The following is a 17882-nucleotide window of genomic DNA, read 5'->3' on the forward strand; positions in this document are numbered from 1 at the left end:
ATAATACTACATGGCGTAGTTGTCCGCGCCGTCGTCGTCTTGGTCTGGGGACACTTCGTTTCCGTGCGAAAACTTTAGTTGTGGTTGACAAATTGTTCTCAAATGTTGAAATGATTTTAACAACAACTTAGAAGATTCCTGTTTAATTTGGACTTTGTTGTCCCTGCCGCTCTAGAAAAAGGGGTCAGAAAGAGTAAATTACTTATTTTATTAAAACCCATGTTTTTTTTTTTTTTTAATTTTAAATATTCTATTTTTAAAGTGTCCTTCCTGCATTTTTCAATCAGATTTCGGATATCTCTTACGGTTTTCGAGTTATAAGGGGTCATAAAGGCCACACCAGAATAAATCTTTTTTTTTTTCGTTTTGTCTTTGGTCCGATTTGAAAAAAATGCTTTGATGCAGGCACGCTGATCTCGATTTCACCAGGACATCATTGCATATGAGCAGACAGGAGTGCGCGCAAGGGGGGTCTCTTTCCTGTTTTCTTTTCAACATTTCTTTCATTATTTTATCAGACCCGCTAAAATCGTATACTAACCCATTTGTTAAGCCAAAGAAATCAAGGGAACCAAGGTTATAGTGGTAATCAAAAGAATCCAATCCAGGGACAAAGACCAGACATGGAAAACAGACATACACAACAAAGAACATAAAGTAACTAAAATCATACATACTAAGTAACAAAAGCAAATGAGCAACTCGGACTAAATGATAAAACCATAGAGGAGGATGAATACATTTTTAAGTATATGAAGAATTCGACTCAACCCCATTTGCCTTTTGTTTGTAAGTACGTGTTATTATGTTTTTTGTTGTGTTCGTCCATTTCCTGTCTGATTCCTATACTTGAATTAATATATACATTTATTTTTTGGTTAACCCTTGAATCTTGGTTCCCTTGGTTACTCTTTGCAATATTTTTACTAATACTTGTAGCTGATTCAAATTACTCAGTACATATTTTATTTTGTTTCTATCTGCATTTTGGAGTTCTTTTGATCTGCATGTACATGTATATACAATGTACTTTGTCATTCAAAGGGGAATGAATTTCATTACCGTCTATATACATGCGTATTGCCTCGCCACTATGGCAATAGACGACGTTCACATTCACGTCTGTTCCGGAAAAGTTCTTCATGAATATCGAGGTCAAGAAGGGTCAACCAACATAAAATCAGATTCATTGAAAAGGGAGTCATGGGAGCAAAGGGAGCAGAAACATTAATTGATTACATCAAAGAACTTTAAATGGTAATTTATTATATACAGTTACAATTCAGATATTTCTATGTTCGGAGACAATATTGTCTTATCATATAACAATTCTGTAATCTGGCCTTGTATTCTTAAAAAAGTTTGTTATCTATAGTATAAAACCGTAAACCAGTTTTCAAAATCTCCTTAGTCTAGTATAAAACCATTAACCAGTTTCCACTAGTTACGATTTGACGTAATGTCGCCTATGGCCAACATATGTTGACAGTTTAATTGCATTCACCCATAGAAGATGTCCGTCGCCACCCGCTAAGTGTTTATACATGTACATGTAAAGTTTGTTTTTCATGAAAAATGTAAAACCGGCAACACTTACAATGCCCTAGCTAGGACAAAGTGGGGCATGGTAGGCTCAGGCCCCGCGCCCCGTCGCTCAGTCTCTATTGAATACTATGAATTTGGTAGCTACAAAGATTGGAAGACAAACCTTGTTATCTCTATGTACTTTATAATGTAACATGTTTTAGCTGCATTAACCCTATACTCTGACGGTAATTGATACTTACATGTACAGTGTGTGTAAGCAGAAAAGATTAGGAAAAAACACAACTAAGAGCATCACGAAAAACAATTGAGAACCATGAAGAATCTGCAAAAATACAATCACCCAATACGCATGACGATTTTAACTTCATAGAGGTTTTGCTCCTGTGGACGCGCGCGCGTGTGTTTCAATTTTTACTATTGACTTTTTTTCTTTCCTCTCATTTCTTTCATTTTCTTTGCTTGCATGTTTAAATTTGTTCGATTTGCTGCTTGTAATTTTACTTTGTGTATGCTTTGTTTTGTTTTGTACTTCCTTTGTTTTAATTTAGCAATATGGCGGGGGAGCTCTCATAATAAAACATGATTATCACCTAGTTCTATTACATAAGATTGGGATTTAAATGCTTCGCAAAACGCAGCTATATACGACGACATCATGAACTGTTTGGACTAGACCATTCAACTTTGATATAACTTTAGTTTGAATGCTGATTACTATTAGACATTTGACACAGAATAAATTTATCGGAATCGACGTGGTTACTTTTTGGCTGCTTGTTTCTTAATGGTTCTAGTTAAAACTCCAAAATTTCGTTTGAGGGTATGGCACCTTAGGGTAAAATTTCAAAACATCCATTCCCCTTTACCCAAGTTATGGTCAATAAACCAGACATCTTTCTGGTCCCTTTTCCCTTTTTTTTTGTTTGTCATGACCCAAAAAAAAACCGTACCTACTCTTCCGTTTGTGCTATGGTACCACCTTGTAATGTACAACACAATTTAAAAGAGATAATATTATATACATGTACTAAATTTAAGTTATGTTATTGCCTAGACAACAGAAAAATGCACGTTTCTTGTCTCTCATTTAGTTTCTATGTTATAACCCCCAAAATCAATTCCAGTCTTACCACTGTGATATAGAATATTCTGAAATAATATCATGGGCTTCCTACTTGTATGCTTTACGGGAGTTATATTGTTAAATTCTATGAAATCCTAATTTTTTGCCACTTTTGGCCCAAAATAGGTGTGAATCAATACCAACCTTTCTTTGTGGTTTGGAACCTTGTAATAAAATTTTATAAATGTAAAGATAAAGCAACTAAAAGCGAAAACTAAGTGTCTACGAACAACAAAAATACAAACAACGACGCCAACGACAGCGTTATACCAATGTACGACCGCAAAAAAGAAAGTTGTACATGTACGTCGAATGGCCAATAACATGTAATTATTTTAAAAAAAAGTGGACAATAACCATCCACTTTTACCGTTCTTTTTTCAAACTAATAGTATATGTAACTTGACACTGTTAGAACTGCAAACATCAAACTGTAAAACGCAAACAAAATAACACATTCTAATATACAAATGTACATATTGGACAACATTCGCTTACAAAGTATGCCCAATCTACATGTGTATAAAGCCTCGCTCATAATTTGAAATCAATCCATCCATATGGGGCCGATATAACTACTGTAACACAATTTGGACGGACAGAATGAAGAAAGGAGGGAATAGGGGGACGGACAGATGCACGGACAAGACAATTCCAATATACTACCCATTCATTGAGGGGGTATAAAATGATCTAGTGAAGCCTATCACGGTTACACAAAGACTGGCCACATTTAAAATATATATTTACACGTACAAACTTTGGCAGCTAATGAAATATAAATTATATCAATTTCAATATTTTATAGCAGAACAGTTTTCAACGGTCAGACTGATTGCTTATATTCTTACGAAACCCTACGTAATGAGTAACGTGTCTCAATTTGGTTTCGCATACCGTCCCATGAATAAAATGGTCTTAGAATCATTGTCAATGATGAGAAAAAGAAAGGGATGATCTGCTCGGAACTCAAACGGAGGCAGGGGCATCATCATACGAGTCATCATGATGGCTGTTGCAGCAGCAGCTTCCGTTCCTTCCTCGTTCACTTCGACGAATGCTTTGTGGACAACATCGGTCACGCAAACGTCACTGCCACCGTCTGCGAACATGGCACTGAAATCCGCAGATGTGCCGAAAATCTTTGTAATCCCTATTTTGGGCAGTGTTTGTGTTAAATTATATGATGTTTCAAGTTTGAACTTTGGGAGGTATATTACAGTTTCTTGTTTATAAACGTTTCCTAGAGCTAGCTGCAGTGTTTCTGGTGTTAGCTTCTCTTCTAACGCTTTCAGGCCTGTACGATCATTCGGAAGTAGAAGAAACATCGATAGAGCCCCCTGCTTGTATGGCAGTTGTAGGCACTTGCAGCTCAGCTCATCGCTTTCGCCAGACATTACTTTTTTTGTTTTATTATACATCATGTCAATTTCAACAGAGTCTTGGTCGTTGAGGAAAAATGGCTGCTTTTTGGTAGCGCCTTCATCAAACTTCAGCTCCCAGTCTCCCTTGAAGTATATGGCATTAGTCAGGACCATAACAGTGTCCTCTCTTATTAGACCTTGTGGTATTAAGTCCTTTATCTTATCTTTCGTTTGCTTTTCAACCCAAGCATTTATTTTCTGTCTCGATTCCTCGGCCTTGGCCGCAAAATCCATCAACTCTACTTCGCTCTCGTAGAACTTCAAAGCATTATGACTGAAATCCTTACATAGCTTCACACCCTCTTTCGAAAAGATTCTATTGGCAATAGAAATCAAAATGCCTTCTCCAGACCTAGACGTCAGTTTTTTATACAGTTGATTGTAACCTTTATGAGTTTCAAGACCAGTTTTACCTTGTAATTTCAATGCAGTCTCTAGCTCAGCCTTAGCTTCTCCGTCAGTTCCGAGTAGCAGAAGCATCAATGCCGCAGAAACACTGTACGGAGAAAAGAACGCATTATCTCCTTTGTCCAGTGCGTTGTAAAGAGGAATAGAAAATTCTAACACTGAGTTTTCGAACGCTTCTATTTCTTGTTGGCTAGCCATGCTTCGTAAATATTATTTTCCTTGTACACAAAGTACGCTATTTTTATCACACATAAACAACCTATATACACCACAGGTTGGTGATTAAATATGTATGTCCGATAAAAATCAATTAACGATATATATATATATATATGCTCAGAATGTTTGTGTATGATTAAATGTCCACTTATCAAGGTCCTTTATATACATGTACTTGGATAATCAAACTACATGTACATGTTACTACGTGTATTACGACCGTAGCTAATAAACCTATATATCACAATATAGAATATCCAACTTTCCGTGTCGTGGGCGTGTCCAATATAAGCTATTTCATTTTGTATTTTACAATACATCAAAGTAAACACCCTTTTCACCTATGAATTGCCACCTACGGATGTATCTAATTTTCTTATTGAAATAATTTTCAATTATCACTAAAATTTACAATATTAAAGTAGTGACAGATCACCCGGAAAATTTTCCCTCAGGATATTTCAAAACTGAAGGTCTCGTCAATGTTTATGATAGAGCTATAAATGAATGAACTGATAAGATCAAAGTTACCTGAAGTATCCTTAACCTATACCTTTACACAAGTACAAATATTATCGATTAGTTGATAGTACATGTAATGTTAAAATTATATACAAATGTAGATATACACAATCGATCAGTTTACAGTAATGTTAAGACGTTCATGTACTAAGGAGAATTTTAACTTAGGAACGTTTCATTTTTAACGGCCAAAAAAAGGGGGGTCCTCATATGCGATGAACTGAAACAAAACAAATATGTACACCCTTAAGCTAATTACAACTCTCCCTGACAAAATTACAACCCTTTACTTTAATTAAAGTGAATCTGGCCGTCAATACCAGCCCGCAGTGAAGCTAACCGTCAATGATATTCATGAGCGGTGCGTTCAAAATTTGAATTAAGTTATTTATATCAGACAAAACGTTACACAGGAATCAAAATAAGTAGATTTTTCTAAATATTGTTATATTTTTTTTTGTCTCCAGTAGTATTATTAGGGCCGGACCGGGTCTATATTTTTGTTTAAAAAAAGGGGTTCTAGATGGTTTCCCGAAAAAAGGGGGGTTCCAGGCTATTTGCTCATTTTTTGGCAAAATTTTGCATTTAATTAACAACATTCTCCGACAAACGGGGGAATCTGACCGCCCGTAGATCTGCATGTACCACTGACTATGAGACTGGGTTTCTTTTGTTTTGGTAACTCGCCGTAATACAAATTTGGTGTATTAGCATAGTTCTGGTTAGAATCAAATATCCAAGTATGTGATCAAACTGTTCAGAAATATTTTTTAGTATTTTTTAATCGATCCTTCCATGCTTTCCGATAGTATAATAAATTTTCAAAATTAGAAATTCATATTGATATTCTTAGAATTATACATTGTACATGTAAATTGTATTTGTGCTTTATACAAAACTGCATTGTCCGAGTGAGAGCATGCAAGTGATATTTTAATCCCTTGCGTAGTAGTTCAGAAATCACAAAAAAAATGTTGTTATTTCTTAATTTTCCGAGTTTTTTACATAATGTATGTGAAGCATCAAACTAGATGAGACCCCAACGACAACTTGTTTTGAAGCGCAGCATTAAATCAGATATCCATATATAAAACGGTAACTTGTAAATTAATTTATTTGATGGTACATTTAAGATAACAAATGCACGTCTACAAGCAAACAAAATATTTAGATAATGTTAATTCCTTACAATAAATTATTGTGGATATTTGGAACTTCAAGAGTTAGTCACGCTTGATTGTGTTAGAGTTTTATATACAATTATTAGTCACAATTTCAATGTTACTGAGTGTTTTTCAATGAAAAGTTCGTTCATTAACTACGCAGTCTTTATATGGTGAAATAAAATATTGATTTGAATTCAGTTTCTTCATCAATATTAAACAAAACCAAACTCACAATCTATTACACAATTTTATCTGTACCTGCATTATCCTAATCAATTACATATTCGAAAATTGAAGTTTGATATTATCTTTATCCGTGCACTAATACATGTATTAATGTACCTCGAATAAAATCCTTGTTTAAAACTATATTTTTAAAATAAACTTGGCCCTATCTAATTGGATGTGCGGCTTTATCAGAATTGTTTCTGAAACTTAACAGAATTATGAATAGAAAAAAAATGTATTAAAAAAAATGAAAAACTGAAAAAATCAATCTGATTTCAGTCTTTTTTCGGAAAACCTAAAATAAGTAATTATGTATCCGAGTAAAGCAACTACAAAATATATACAAAATAAAACGCCGTCATCTCATCCCAGTACCAAGATGGACTAATAGACCTTGATCCCAGCCAGTGACACCAAATTAGGTACATAAGTGGTAAAAGGAGGCCCTGTTAAAAAAAATTTTCAACGACAGAGGAAGATATGGAAAATTCCCAATATATTGGGAATCTGTAGTCCTTAAATAGGCCTAAAATCTCATCCCAATCCCAAGATGGACTAATGAACCTTGGTCCCAGCCAGTGACACCAAAGTTGGAACATAAGTGATAAAAGGGGGCCCTGGTAAAATTTTCTCAATGACAGAGGAAGATATGGAAATTCCCAATATTTTAGGAATTGATTGTCCTTAAATAGGCCTTAAATCTCATTTAAGTCCCAAGATGGACTTTTGGACTTTGGTCCCAGCCACCGACACCAAATTTGGTACATAAGTGGTAGGGGCCCCCTATTTGAAATGGACCCTTGCAGGTCCGGGTTTCAAAAGAATAGGCCTGCAGCAGCGCTAAGCTTCTCGTAAAAGGCGACTAAATAGTGCTCAGAACCTTAGCCGGGGACTAGGGCGCTCTACCCACAGAGCAACTGGGTTGTGTGCCCCAGGTGGTGGAATGGGGTACTTCTGGTGTGTTACATGCTGGGGTTGTCAGGCTATAATACGGAAAACCTGACAGCAAACCATAGTGGTGCACCGTATTGGGAAAGATGCCACGTTCCTCGCACGTTAAAGAACTCTACTGTGGTATTCTTCCTGAGTAGAAACCATAGGGCTCCGCCACAGGAGGCTAAATCACCCGACCCTACCCACCTCTCCCTATTTCCAGTGGCAATAAAAAATTATACTTGTGTCCCATCCCATTTTTCATTTCATCATCATTTCATGTTCATTTTATCATCCACTTCATGTTCATCGCCTGAATATAGCTGAAATAAATGCTCGGGCGTTAAACCCCAATAAACAAACAAACAAACCTATTTGAAATGTTCTCAACGACAGTGGAAGGTATGGAATATCCTAATATTTTGGAGATTGATAGTCCTTAGATATGCCAAAATTCTCGTCTTAATCTCAACAGGACTTTGTGGCCTCTAATGTTTTCGGAAAAGGGACCAAAAATATGAAGCAGAATTGTTTTTATTAAAACCAATGTAGAATATTTGTTTTATTCCAATTTGATTGTTCTTTTTTTGTGTTCTTTATTGAATTATTGTAAACTAATGTTGCCACTGATTCCATGTATTTTGGAGCATTTCTAAGTTATAGGAGGACAAAGTATAGCAAACCCCCCCCCCCCAAAAAAAAAAAAAAAAAAAAAAAAAACAAACTTTTTTTAAAATCCGATTTTAAAATCTTTTTTAATTGGATTCCTTATGAAAATTCATGCCTGCATTTATCAATCAGATTTCAGATATCTCTTAAGGTTTTCGAGTGATACCGGCCCCAATAGGCGACACCCGGATAAAAATCATATTTTTAATTTTTTGTTCGATCACAAAAAAAAAAGTAATAATTGGATTCCTCATACAAACCCCTGCCTGCATTTACAATCAGATTTCAGCTATCTCTTACGCTTTCCGAGCTATAAGGGATTAAAGGGGCAACATTTGAAAAAATCCACGTTTTAAAAGAATGTTCGTCCGATTTCAAAAATGCTATTGGATCCATAAAAAAACCCAGCCTAAATTTTCAAAAAGATTTTAGCTATCTTGTACGATTTTCGAGTAATGAGGGGCAAAAGGGGCTACACCCGAAAAACAATCGATTTTTTTTTAAATTTGGTCCTATTTCCAAAAACCAAATTTTATTGGGTTCCTCATAAAAATCTTTCCCTGAATTTAGCAAAGAAATCTTTCATGTTCTTTTTCAGTTTTAATGGGTCAAGGAAGCCACACACGCCAAAAATCGACTTTTTATTTGGTCTAATTTAAAATTTTTTAATTAATTCTTTTTACAATATAGTGTCAAAACCATGTGTCTATATAAATTGTAAGTCCTTATGCGTCAGTGTGTCAACAACTAATGTAGTGCCCAACCTTTCAGGGTTCGAACACTGTGGTCGCATCATGCTGTGCTCGGCGAATCTTTTTTTATTCAAATTGTCAAAGGGATAAAGGAAGATATGGAAATTCCAAATATTTTGGGAATTGATAGTCCTTCAGTATGCTTAAAATCTCAGTCCCTAGATGAACTAACGGACTAATAGACCTCGGTCCCACAGGTTGACATCGAATTTGGTTCATATTTCATTTTCGACGTTTTTAATTTTTTTGCAGAAGCGGTATTAGAACTTACTCCTTTTTACAAAACGAGGCGAGGTACATGTATCTGTGGTTGCATTATAGGTCACCAGTATGTGGAGGCTCTAGTAGGGACCCTGGGGATAAATCCTAAGGAAGCCGTCTGTATAAATTGAATTTGAATAAAAGTAAGTATCAGAATGAACCAATTCGTTGTTTTGACTACAAGAAAATATTTATACAGATTTGTATTAGAAAAAGGAATTAAAAAAAAGCTACACGTTATATTAAATTCGTCAACCTCGAAAGTTCAACTGGATATTAAGAGGAGTTATTTTGGTAACAAATTTGTATCTTTTGTCAAAATCTCTTCCTCAATACATGTACAACGGAAAGTTTGAAATGCTGTCAGCACTGGAAAGTACATCGTGCGTTTAAACAAACGCTTCACTTTCGGCATTCCGTCGCCTTAATCCTGTTCCTTTTAGAGATCTTTTTAAGGTATTTATACTTATGACAATTCCATGTAACTCAGCAAGAAACTTTAGGATTGCTTTGTACTCAAATCCCAAACAAAACTAGAATTTACAAATCAATGTTTTTGTTTTCAAAATGAAGTAATACATTATTAAAAAGCTTACAATAGGTATCCCCTCGCCCGGCAGCAATCAACGTTCAACAGGACCTTAATAAATGGTATGTTTTGAGATAGAAATTTCTACTTTGTATAGCGGAAACCATGGATAATTAAGTTGAGGAAAAACCCTATAGCAGCATCTCACTATATAAGTTACTTTTTATGAAATTAAAAGTAGTCTCATCTCCAGTTGCTTTTCCATTTTTTTCCCGTTCCATGCAAAGGTGTTCATAATTAAAAAAAGATATGCCGTTACTTTGATAAAACCCACTCGAATTCGTTTATGCACATGCGATGTTCTAGATATCAGGATGGGTAACCTAAGTCATTGGGAAACATTTCGGCGATACTTTTCTCTTATTTTCTTGATATTTCCCTGCTTTGTGGTGATACATATTATGTTTTCCAACGCAGCTGGTATAGTTTCGCTTTTTACCCTTTGACCTTAAAGACGCTCCTCCGTGGAAAAGCAGGTCACCTGAGATCGCAATTATGTTTCCGTTTTGGCAAACTTAGTTGCGGTCGAAAAAACAAGAGGCTCCCAGGACCCTGAATCGCTCACCTGGTTATTTTTTTGCCTTTTAAGGTCAATAACTCTAACAAGGAGTTGTCAGACAATTTTTACTCCATTTGATTCATTGGACACATTTGTAAGCCTTACAATAAGGATCATTTCAGCAATTGACAGCTATTGGATAAACCTAACAAATTTGGGGATGTATGCAAAAATCTGCTGTCTGACCCCATTGTTCTATTTTTAGAAACGGCAGCAATGTTTTTTTCAGCGATCGAAAAATCTGTCATTTTGTTAAGGATACCCTTTAAAACAAAAATGTCAACTTTCATTGAATTCTGTAGACCAGTTTCTGAGGAGGAGATTTTTTTAAGTAATAACATCATCAACAGAAAAAATGTCCAAAAAGGGCAATAACTCCATCATGGGTCAACAAATTTTCACCAAAATTTGACCACAGATAGATCTCTTCATGCTGAATAATTTTACTCCTGTCAGATTGTGATCAAACCTAACCGTTGTGGAGATATATGCAAGAATCTGCTGTCTGGCCCCAATGTTCAATTTTTAGTAACAGCGGCCATGCTTTATAGCAGATCAAAAATCCAAACGGTCATTGTGTTAAGGATGCCCTTTAAAACAAAAATACCAACTTTCATTGAATTCTGTACAGTAGTTTCTGAGGATAAGATTTTTTAAAAATAATAACATTAAAAATAGCAAAAAATGTCGAAAAAGGCAATAGCTCCAACATGGCTTAACATATCAAAATGAAAATTTGACCACAGTTTGATCTCATCATGCTGAACACTTTTACCACGTGTCAGAATTTGGCTAAACCTAACGGTTTTGGAGATAAATGCGAAAAACTACTGTCTGACCCCTACGTTCTATTTTAGTAACGGCGGCCATGTTTTTCAACGGATCCCATATCAGTTCTATGCAGGATACCCCAAGAAACATTCATACTAAGTTTGGTTCAAATTGGTCGAGTAGTTTCAGAGGAGAAGAGTTTTAAAAAATTGTTAACGACGACGACGAACGACGATGACGGACGACAAGTGATGGCAATAGCTCACCTAGCCTTTGGCCAGGTGAGCTTAAAACTGTATCGAAAACTGAAATTGTGCCACGAGTTATTTCCTGAATGAAAGTTAAAAAATATAAGTAAAAAGAACAAATTTTACTGCGTCGGCTATCTTATTTAAAAGATAGTACTGGCTTTTGAACATTTTACGCATTGTCCTTGTCGTGTCTGGTTATAATCGTCTTTAAATTAGAGGCTCTAGCATTCGCAAATACTGCAACACAAATGTTGAATTTCGCTTGTGTGGAAGCATCTAAGAAAACCAGAGCACCAAATTTAAGTTATCTTAACACGTATCGATTTGGATTTATAAATATGATACAAACACATTTTCTAAACTATTGGAAAAAAATGGATAAAATATTTTTAAAAATAGGAGAAAAGTATGTACGAAACGTTTCCTAAAAGTGTCCTGAAGACGTACATGTAAGGTTTTGTAGAAAGTGTATGCATCCAAATACAACCTTCAAGTACATTGGCACAGGTAATGTGACATTACAAAATGTTTTCCTATATTTAAGAATTTCGACAAGTTCACACGGAAAATATTAGCTCAGTGAAAATAATTTAACGTTTTTATAACGTGATTATTAATATAGTTTACAAATTGTTATAGGGAGATGGTGCTGTCATTTAGTTGTAAAAAAAGAAGTAGTTTTTGCTCCACACATACGAAATTTGTAGACAAAATCGTCATTATTTAATTTCGTACATAAAAACCTTAAGTTGAGATTCGAACGTTTGGAAACGAAATGAACACAGAATGATCAACTGACTATGCTAATTGGCGACTCGGTATAAGACATTAACTGAATACCACTGTGTCATTTCCCTTTAAAATATGACCTTAGAATCAACAGAATTTTGAATATGCCAAAAATGTTATTAAAATCATTGGAGCAGGATCAGTCTATTTATATGGATATCCGTAGGACGAAAAGTTATAGATATGTCTTCGACGTTCACCTGTGACCTTAACATTTATTTTGTTATATTTATAATATTTATATAATGAAACCCTATAATATTTTATTAATTATTACCAAAATAAAATCAATCATAAATGGGTAAGCTTTGAAATGAAAATAAATTTCAAGCCATATCCAACCAATCAGGTACCACCTTGTATTCAGTACTCAGTACAATGCTCGGGTAAAAAAGTTCCCGGTAGAATGTAAACAAATAATTGCGCATTTGTATCCTATAGAAAACATGAAGCGGTTAAGAATCAGTACTCAAGTTCGCATGTATAAAGCACATCTTATTACAAGTACAGAAACCAAGTTAGGTGAAAATCCGTTAAAGTTTAGTCGAGATATTCCTTTTTTAGGTTGGAGTGCGAGTTTGCAGCCAGTGCTGAAAAATTTCCACAGAAAGCAAAAATAAAAAATTAAAAATGGAAAAATTTCTTATTAAAATATCTTAAAAGTTATTATGACTTATGTTTTCCAATACTTTAAGCAATACTCCTTTTATGCATGTACAACTTGAAATCTAAATTTATTAAGGGTAGAATCTACCCTTCTAATAGTAAAAATACAAAAAAAAATGGCAAAAAGGTGGAAATTTTCCTTCAAACTTTCTAAATTAAATGAAATAAAGATGCACTTTCTAACTTTATCATGTAATTTTAAATTGTTGGTGATAAGAGGTACCAGAATGACAGCAACAAATTTTGCTTGTCATCATGATAATTATAGAAGAGCCATAAGATCATCAAATGGCATGTTTGAAGAATTTTATATGTTTGAAGGGGGCACCTGTTGTTTATCCTGTAAATAGTGCAAAGACTAAACTTTTCATATTAACTTGTACTGCAAAACAAGGGTATAAAATAAACTTGCATCAGAGCACACCAACTCTTATCAAAGCTAAATCAACAGAGTTATAAAATGTCAGGATTCAAAAAAGGAAATAAATACACATTTAAATCTGGGAATTTACCTCACAACAAAGCAACGACTAAACTTTCAACAGTGAAAAGTGACTTAGAAACACCTAAATACATTAGACTTACAAGGAAAACTCATGAACTGGTTGTTATTGATCCATACACTGATCCTGAGGAGAAGGCAGAGCGGTCCAGTTGTGCGGCCAAGTTACTGCGACCAAAATCTAAATCTGTTCCTGTTGCTAGGAAATCTAAGAAAGGAGCTAAAAAAGAAAAAAGGTAGGACATGTAATGATAAATAACGTAATTAACTTACAATCAAACAGTTTATTAATGTAGATTTAAAAAAAAAAATAAAAAGTATATGCCATATGTGCACAATTTTCAAACTGTTTATGATTTTTTTTTCTTAAAACTTGCAAATTTATTTCCAAGAACACAAATTCTTGCACTTTGTATAGTAATTAATCTTTATTTAAGTTATAAAGTAGGAAAAATCAACTAGATATCAGCCCAATATACATTAATTACAAAAATTTTAAAATTAAAGGGGAGATAACTCTAAATTGCATTTGAATATAGAAATAACTATAGTTTTAGTAGGACATTAAATATGGTTTCTTTTCTAATTTTCAGGTTGAATTCTGATTCCCACAGAGTGCTGTGCCTTTACAAGTCAGAAAACATGTGGAATTGCGCATTTAGAGAGCTTATGATGAAAAGTCCAGACTGTGATGGTATTTTACTATACGATTTGGATAAAGAAGAAAAAAGAGGTTTCTCATCACGATTTCGACTTATTTGCGCATCGTGTAAATACTTTTCGAAGATGTCTACACAATATGAGGAACTTTAAAACGGAGACCGGATAGAAAACCCTCAAAACTAACAACTGGTGTACTGGTTGGCCTGAGTCAGACTTCCTTGCGCAAAATCTTTCTAAGTGGCAACATCTCAACTCCAGCAGCCTCTAGCCTGCAAAGAAGGACAAATAAAGTATATAAAACATTGTACAAGTTGTAAAAAAGACATGAAAAAAAAGAAGGGAAGTATTAGTTGAAACAAACCGCCTCCGAGGAAAGAAAAATCCACAATGTATTATAGTGTTCAAATGGATGGCATGTACAGCAACAGACCCTACTCAGGTGTCGGACGCACATCATTCCAACCAGCTAATCAAGTTTTCTATACATCAGCTGAAAATGTATCAAAAAAACATAATATTGTTAATTTAGTTGACAAAAATAAGCTCTGTTCAGAGCATTCTTCACTAGATGTTGATATTGACTCAGGCCGACTCAACTCAGAATGTACTGATGAATGTTGTGCTAATATTCCAATGGTGAAGAGCATTGGTGATGAATATGCTTGGGCCAGGGAGTGCCTTGAAGACCTTTTAAAAGACAACATAGAAGTAGACTATTTAGTTACTGACCCAGACAGTTCAGCTTACAGAGCTGCAGTTGATTTGTATGAGGAGGGAAAATGAAAATATGAGCCTCAGCATTTTATTGATACCAGGCATTTGTCGGAAAATATGCGGAAAAGTGTGAAAAAAAGACAAAAGTCTCCTAAAAATCATGCTGGCACGGACACAAAAGCAACGCCAAAAGCTACTGAATAACTTTGCAACAGACTTAACTGAAAGGTGCAATTCTGAACTTGCTGTATGTACTAAGCAATTTGGAGGAAATTTTAAAAGAGTTAAATCAAAGATGTCTCATACAGTTGATGCAGTTATCCGGTGCTACATGGGAAAACATGACTTATGCAAGAAACATTCTTTTGTATGTGGCAAGAGTGAGTGACTCAAGAGGCGAAGTCTACTACCAAAGACACTCAAAATCATGCATACCCATGAAAACATGGATTTTATTCGTATCGCAGTAAATAAGCGCCTCGGACCAAAAGCACTTGAGAAGACCCGGCTTAATATGAACACTAACTTTGTCGAGGGTGTGAATCGTAGCATAAGGCGTTCCTTTCCTTCAAATGTAACATACAAAAAGAACTATTCTAGAAGGGCGCAATCAGCCATCCATAGTGTAAATCTTGGTCCAGGTGAATCCATCCTTGATTTGTGCAGTGCCTTACACTTTGACATTCAAGTTGGGAGTACAGCTTACCAGGCTCTGAAAAGTGTGCAGAAATTAGACATTTTACAAAAGCAGCATAAGCAAACAATGGAATACAAGAAATATAGAAGTGAAAAACGTGAAAAGCTGTACAAACTGTATGAAAAATTAAGTGAAATTATTGCGTACGAGAAAAACTTGCTACTAAAAACTGAAAAAGAACAGAAACCTTCTTCTCGAAACAAACACACAGACCATTCCTACAGTGTAAAAAGCAAAAAAAGGAGAATTTCTGTTAGAAAATAGTTTTATATTAATAAAATTACATATTAAACAATATGGTTTGTGTGATTTTGAGCAGAGGCCTTGACATTTGCAGTGAATTCTCTCCTGGTTAAACTCATGTTGTTCTATGGCTATGTGGTCGGGATTGACACACAGTTTCTCATGGCAGATATGGCTGCACTCTTTGTCATTAAAAGATTTTTGAAAGTCATCCCTTGTGATCCTATGCTTATCATGTAGGAAAGCCTGTGTGCAGTCTCCCTTTTGCCCTCTCCATCAGGCCATTTCACTACTTAGGCCCAATAACCTGACTTGGACTTCCGTGCCCCTATCCATTCAATGCATCCCTTATCATTGCCCATTAAAATAGCCTTTTTGAAAAACTTTTTCTCAATATCAGCCCAAAAAGCATCCATTTTGAAAAAAAGAATGATCAAAGTCACCACAGAGTTTGCAGGAAAGCTAAGCACTAAAAAAATAGTGACGAAAAAAAAAGTGAAAATGAAAGTACGCATTCTCTATAAGATACAAGAGCGCAATTATTTGCCATGCATTTTCCATAGGGTATCCATGTAGTTTGAAAATTAAATAAGAAAACCACACAAATGAGCAGAAAATGGGTTTCAGTTCTTAAAACTAGAAAAGCATATTTTTTATTTGCACAAAAAAAGGTATATGGTCATGCGGCAAAAGTTGACCTAAATTTCAGTTGTTATGGACTCTTGAAAATTCAGCACAAAATACACTGAAAAAAAATGAAGCACCTAGATTTCATTTATGAGAAATCATTTCAACCCTATAACATTTTATTAATTATTACCAAAATAAAATCAATCATAAATGGGTAAGCTTTGAAATGAAAATAAATTTCAAGCCATATCCAACCAATCAGGTACCACCTTGTATTCAGTACTCAGTACCATGCTCGGGTAAAAAAGTTCCCGGTAGAATGTAAACAAATAATTGCGCATTTGTATCTTATAAGTACTTCCAAGTTAATTTTGAGCAAATCATTTGAGGCACGTTGATTCTAATGTGGACCGCTACATTTGCACGATCTCCATTCAAAATTGGGGGGTCAAATCCTTATTGGAGACATTGGAGTGAGATTCGTAAATTGGTAGAACTGCCCAAAATTTTAACTTAAGATATTTTTTTCTGTAAAGTGGCCAACTGCATATGTAAATATGGGAAGTAAAGTAAGTCCCATTCTAGCCTTTACAGCCTAATAAATATCGGATTAATCTATACTAAGTCTTACATTTGTTCTTTTTACTGGTTGCCATTCGGTCAATAGCCACGTGAACACGTGACAGTCCTGTGCGTAATCCTCGCTATTAATTAGTAATTGCGACATGTTATGTTGTTATTTCGATATTACTTTATAGTAATTATGACATAAATCTCGTAATTTTGATATTGTATGTCGTAACTTCAACATCTTAAGTCGTAATTTCGACATCGTTTAGTTGTAATTTCTACATCATATATCGTAATTTCGAGATAATTATGTCGTAATTTCGACTTAGCTATGTCGTTATTCCGACGTAGCTATGTTTTTTTTTGACATAATATGCCGTAATGTCGTAATTCCGGCATATTTTTTTTCTCTTATGGGCTTCCGTAATTGATAAATACTTACATAGAATACCAAATGGTCTTCATTAAGTGTAAACACACATTTATGTAAGTCATGAAAGGGACCGAAAACAAAAGTAATCACATTCAAGGTAACAGATCGATGACACTTAATCAATATAAACCAAAAAACAAAAATCAAGACATGAAGATACATCACTGAACAACACTTTCGATATAAGGGCGAATCATTCACTTCAAATCAAGTATCATGCTGCAAGCGTAGGAAACATCTTCGAAATAGTGAACAAACATCCAAAATTGGTAAAAGTAGATTAAGGCAACAAATATAGGACAAATTTTAGGAGCATTTTATTCAATTAAGTACAGATCAAAATTCATAATAAGATATGTTTTGAAAAAGCCCAGCCACGGCTTGAATAAAATAGCAAAGTCATAGACATATTTAAGTGTGCTGTGATTCCCCAAAAATGTCATTATCAAACACATCATCTTCCAGTAGAGAATAAAATATGGAACGCCTAAACTGTCTGGTGAGATACACATTTGTTTAAGTGTTGTTAATTTTATATCACTTGCTGTGGTT

General features: G+C 34.8%; 1 protein-coding gene across 1 annotated transcript; it reads right to left on the reverse strand.

Annotated features, from left to right (window-relative positions):
* Positions 1-3454: 3454 nt before the first annotated feature.
* Positions 3455-5206, reverse strand: LOC148610529 (leukocyte elastase inhibitor-like). Its single transcript, XM_088595622.1, has one exon. The coding sequence runs from the start codon at positions 4699-4701 to the stop codon at positions 3550-3552; it is 1152 nt and encodes a 383-aa protein (XP_088451748.1). The 5' UTR covers positions 4702-5206; the 3' UTR covers positions 3455-3549.
* Positions 5207-17882: the final 12676 nt, after the last annotated feature.

This window comes from Perna viridis, chromosome 8 (genome assembly GCF_037379345.1).
Source record: "Perna viridis isolate PV_CMFRI_1.1 ecotype Kerala chromosome 8, ASM3737934v1, whole genome shotgun sequence".
Classification (NCBI taxonomy): Eukaryota; Metazoa; Mollusca; class Bivalvia; order Mytilida; family Mytilidae; genus Perna; species Perna viridis.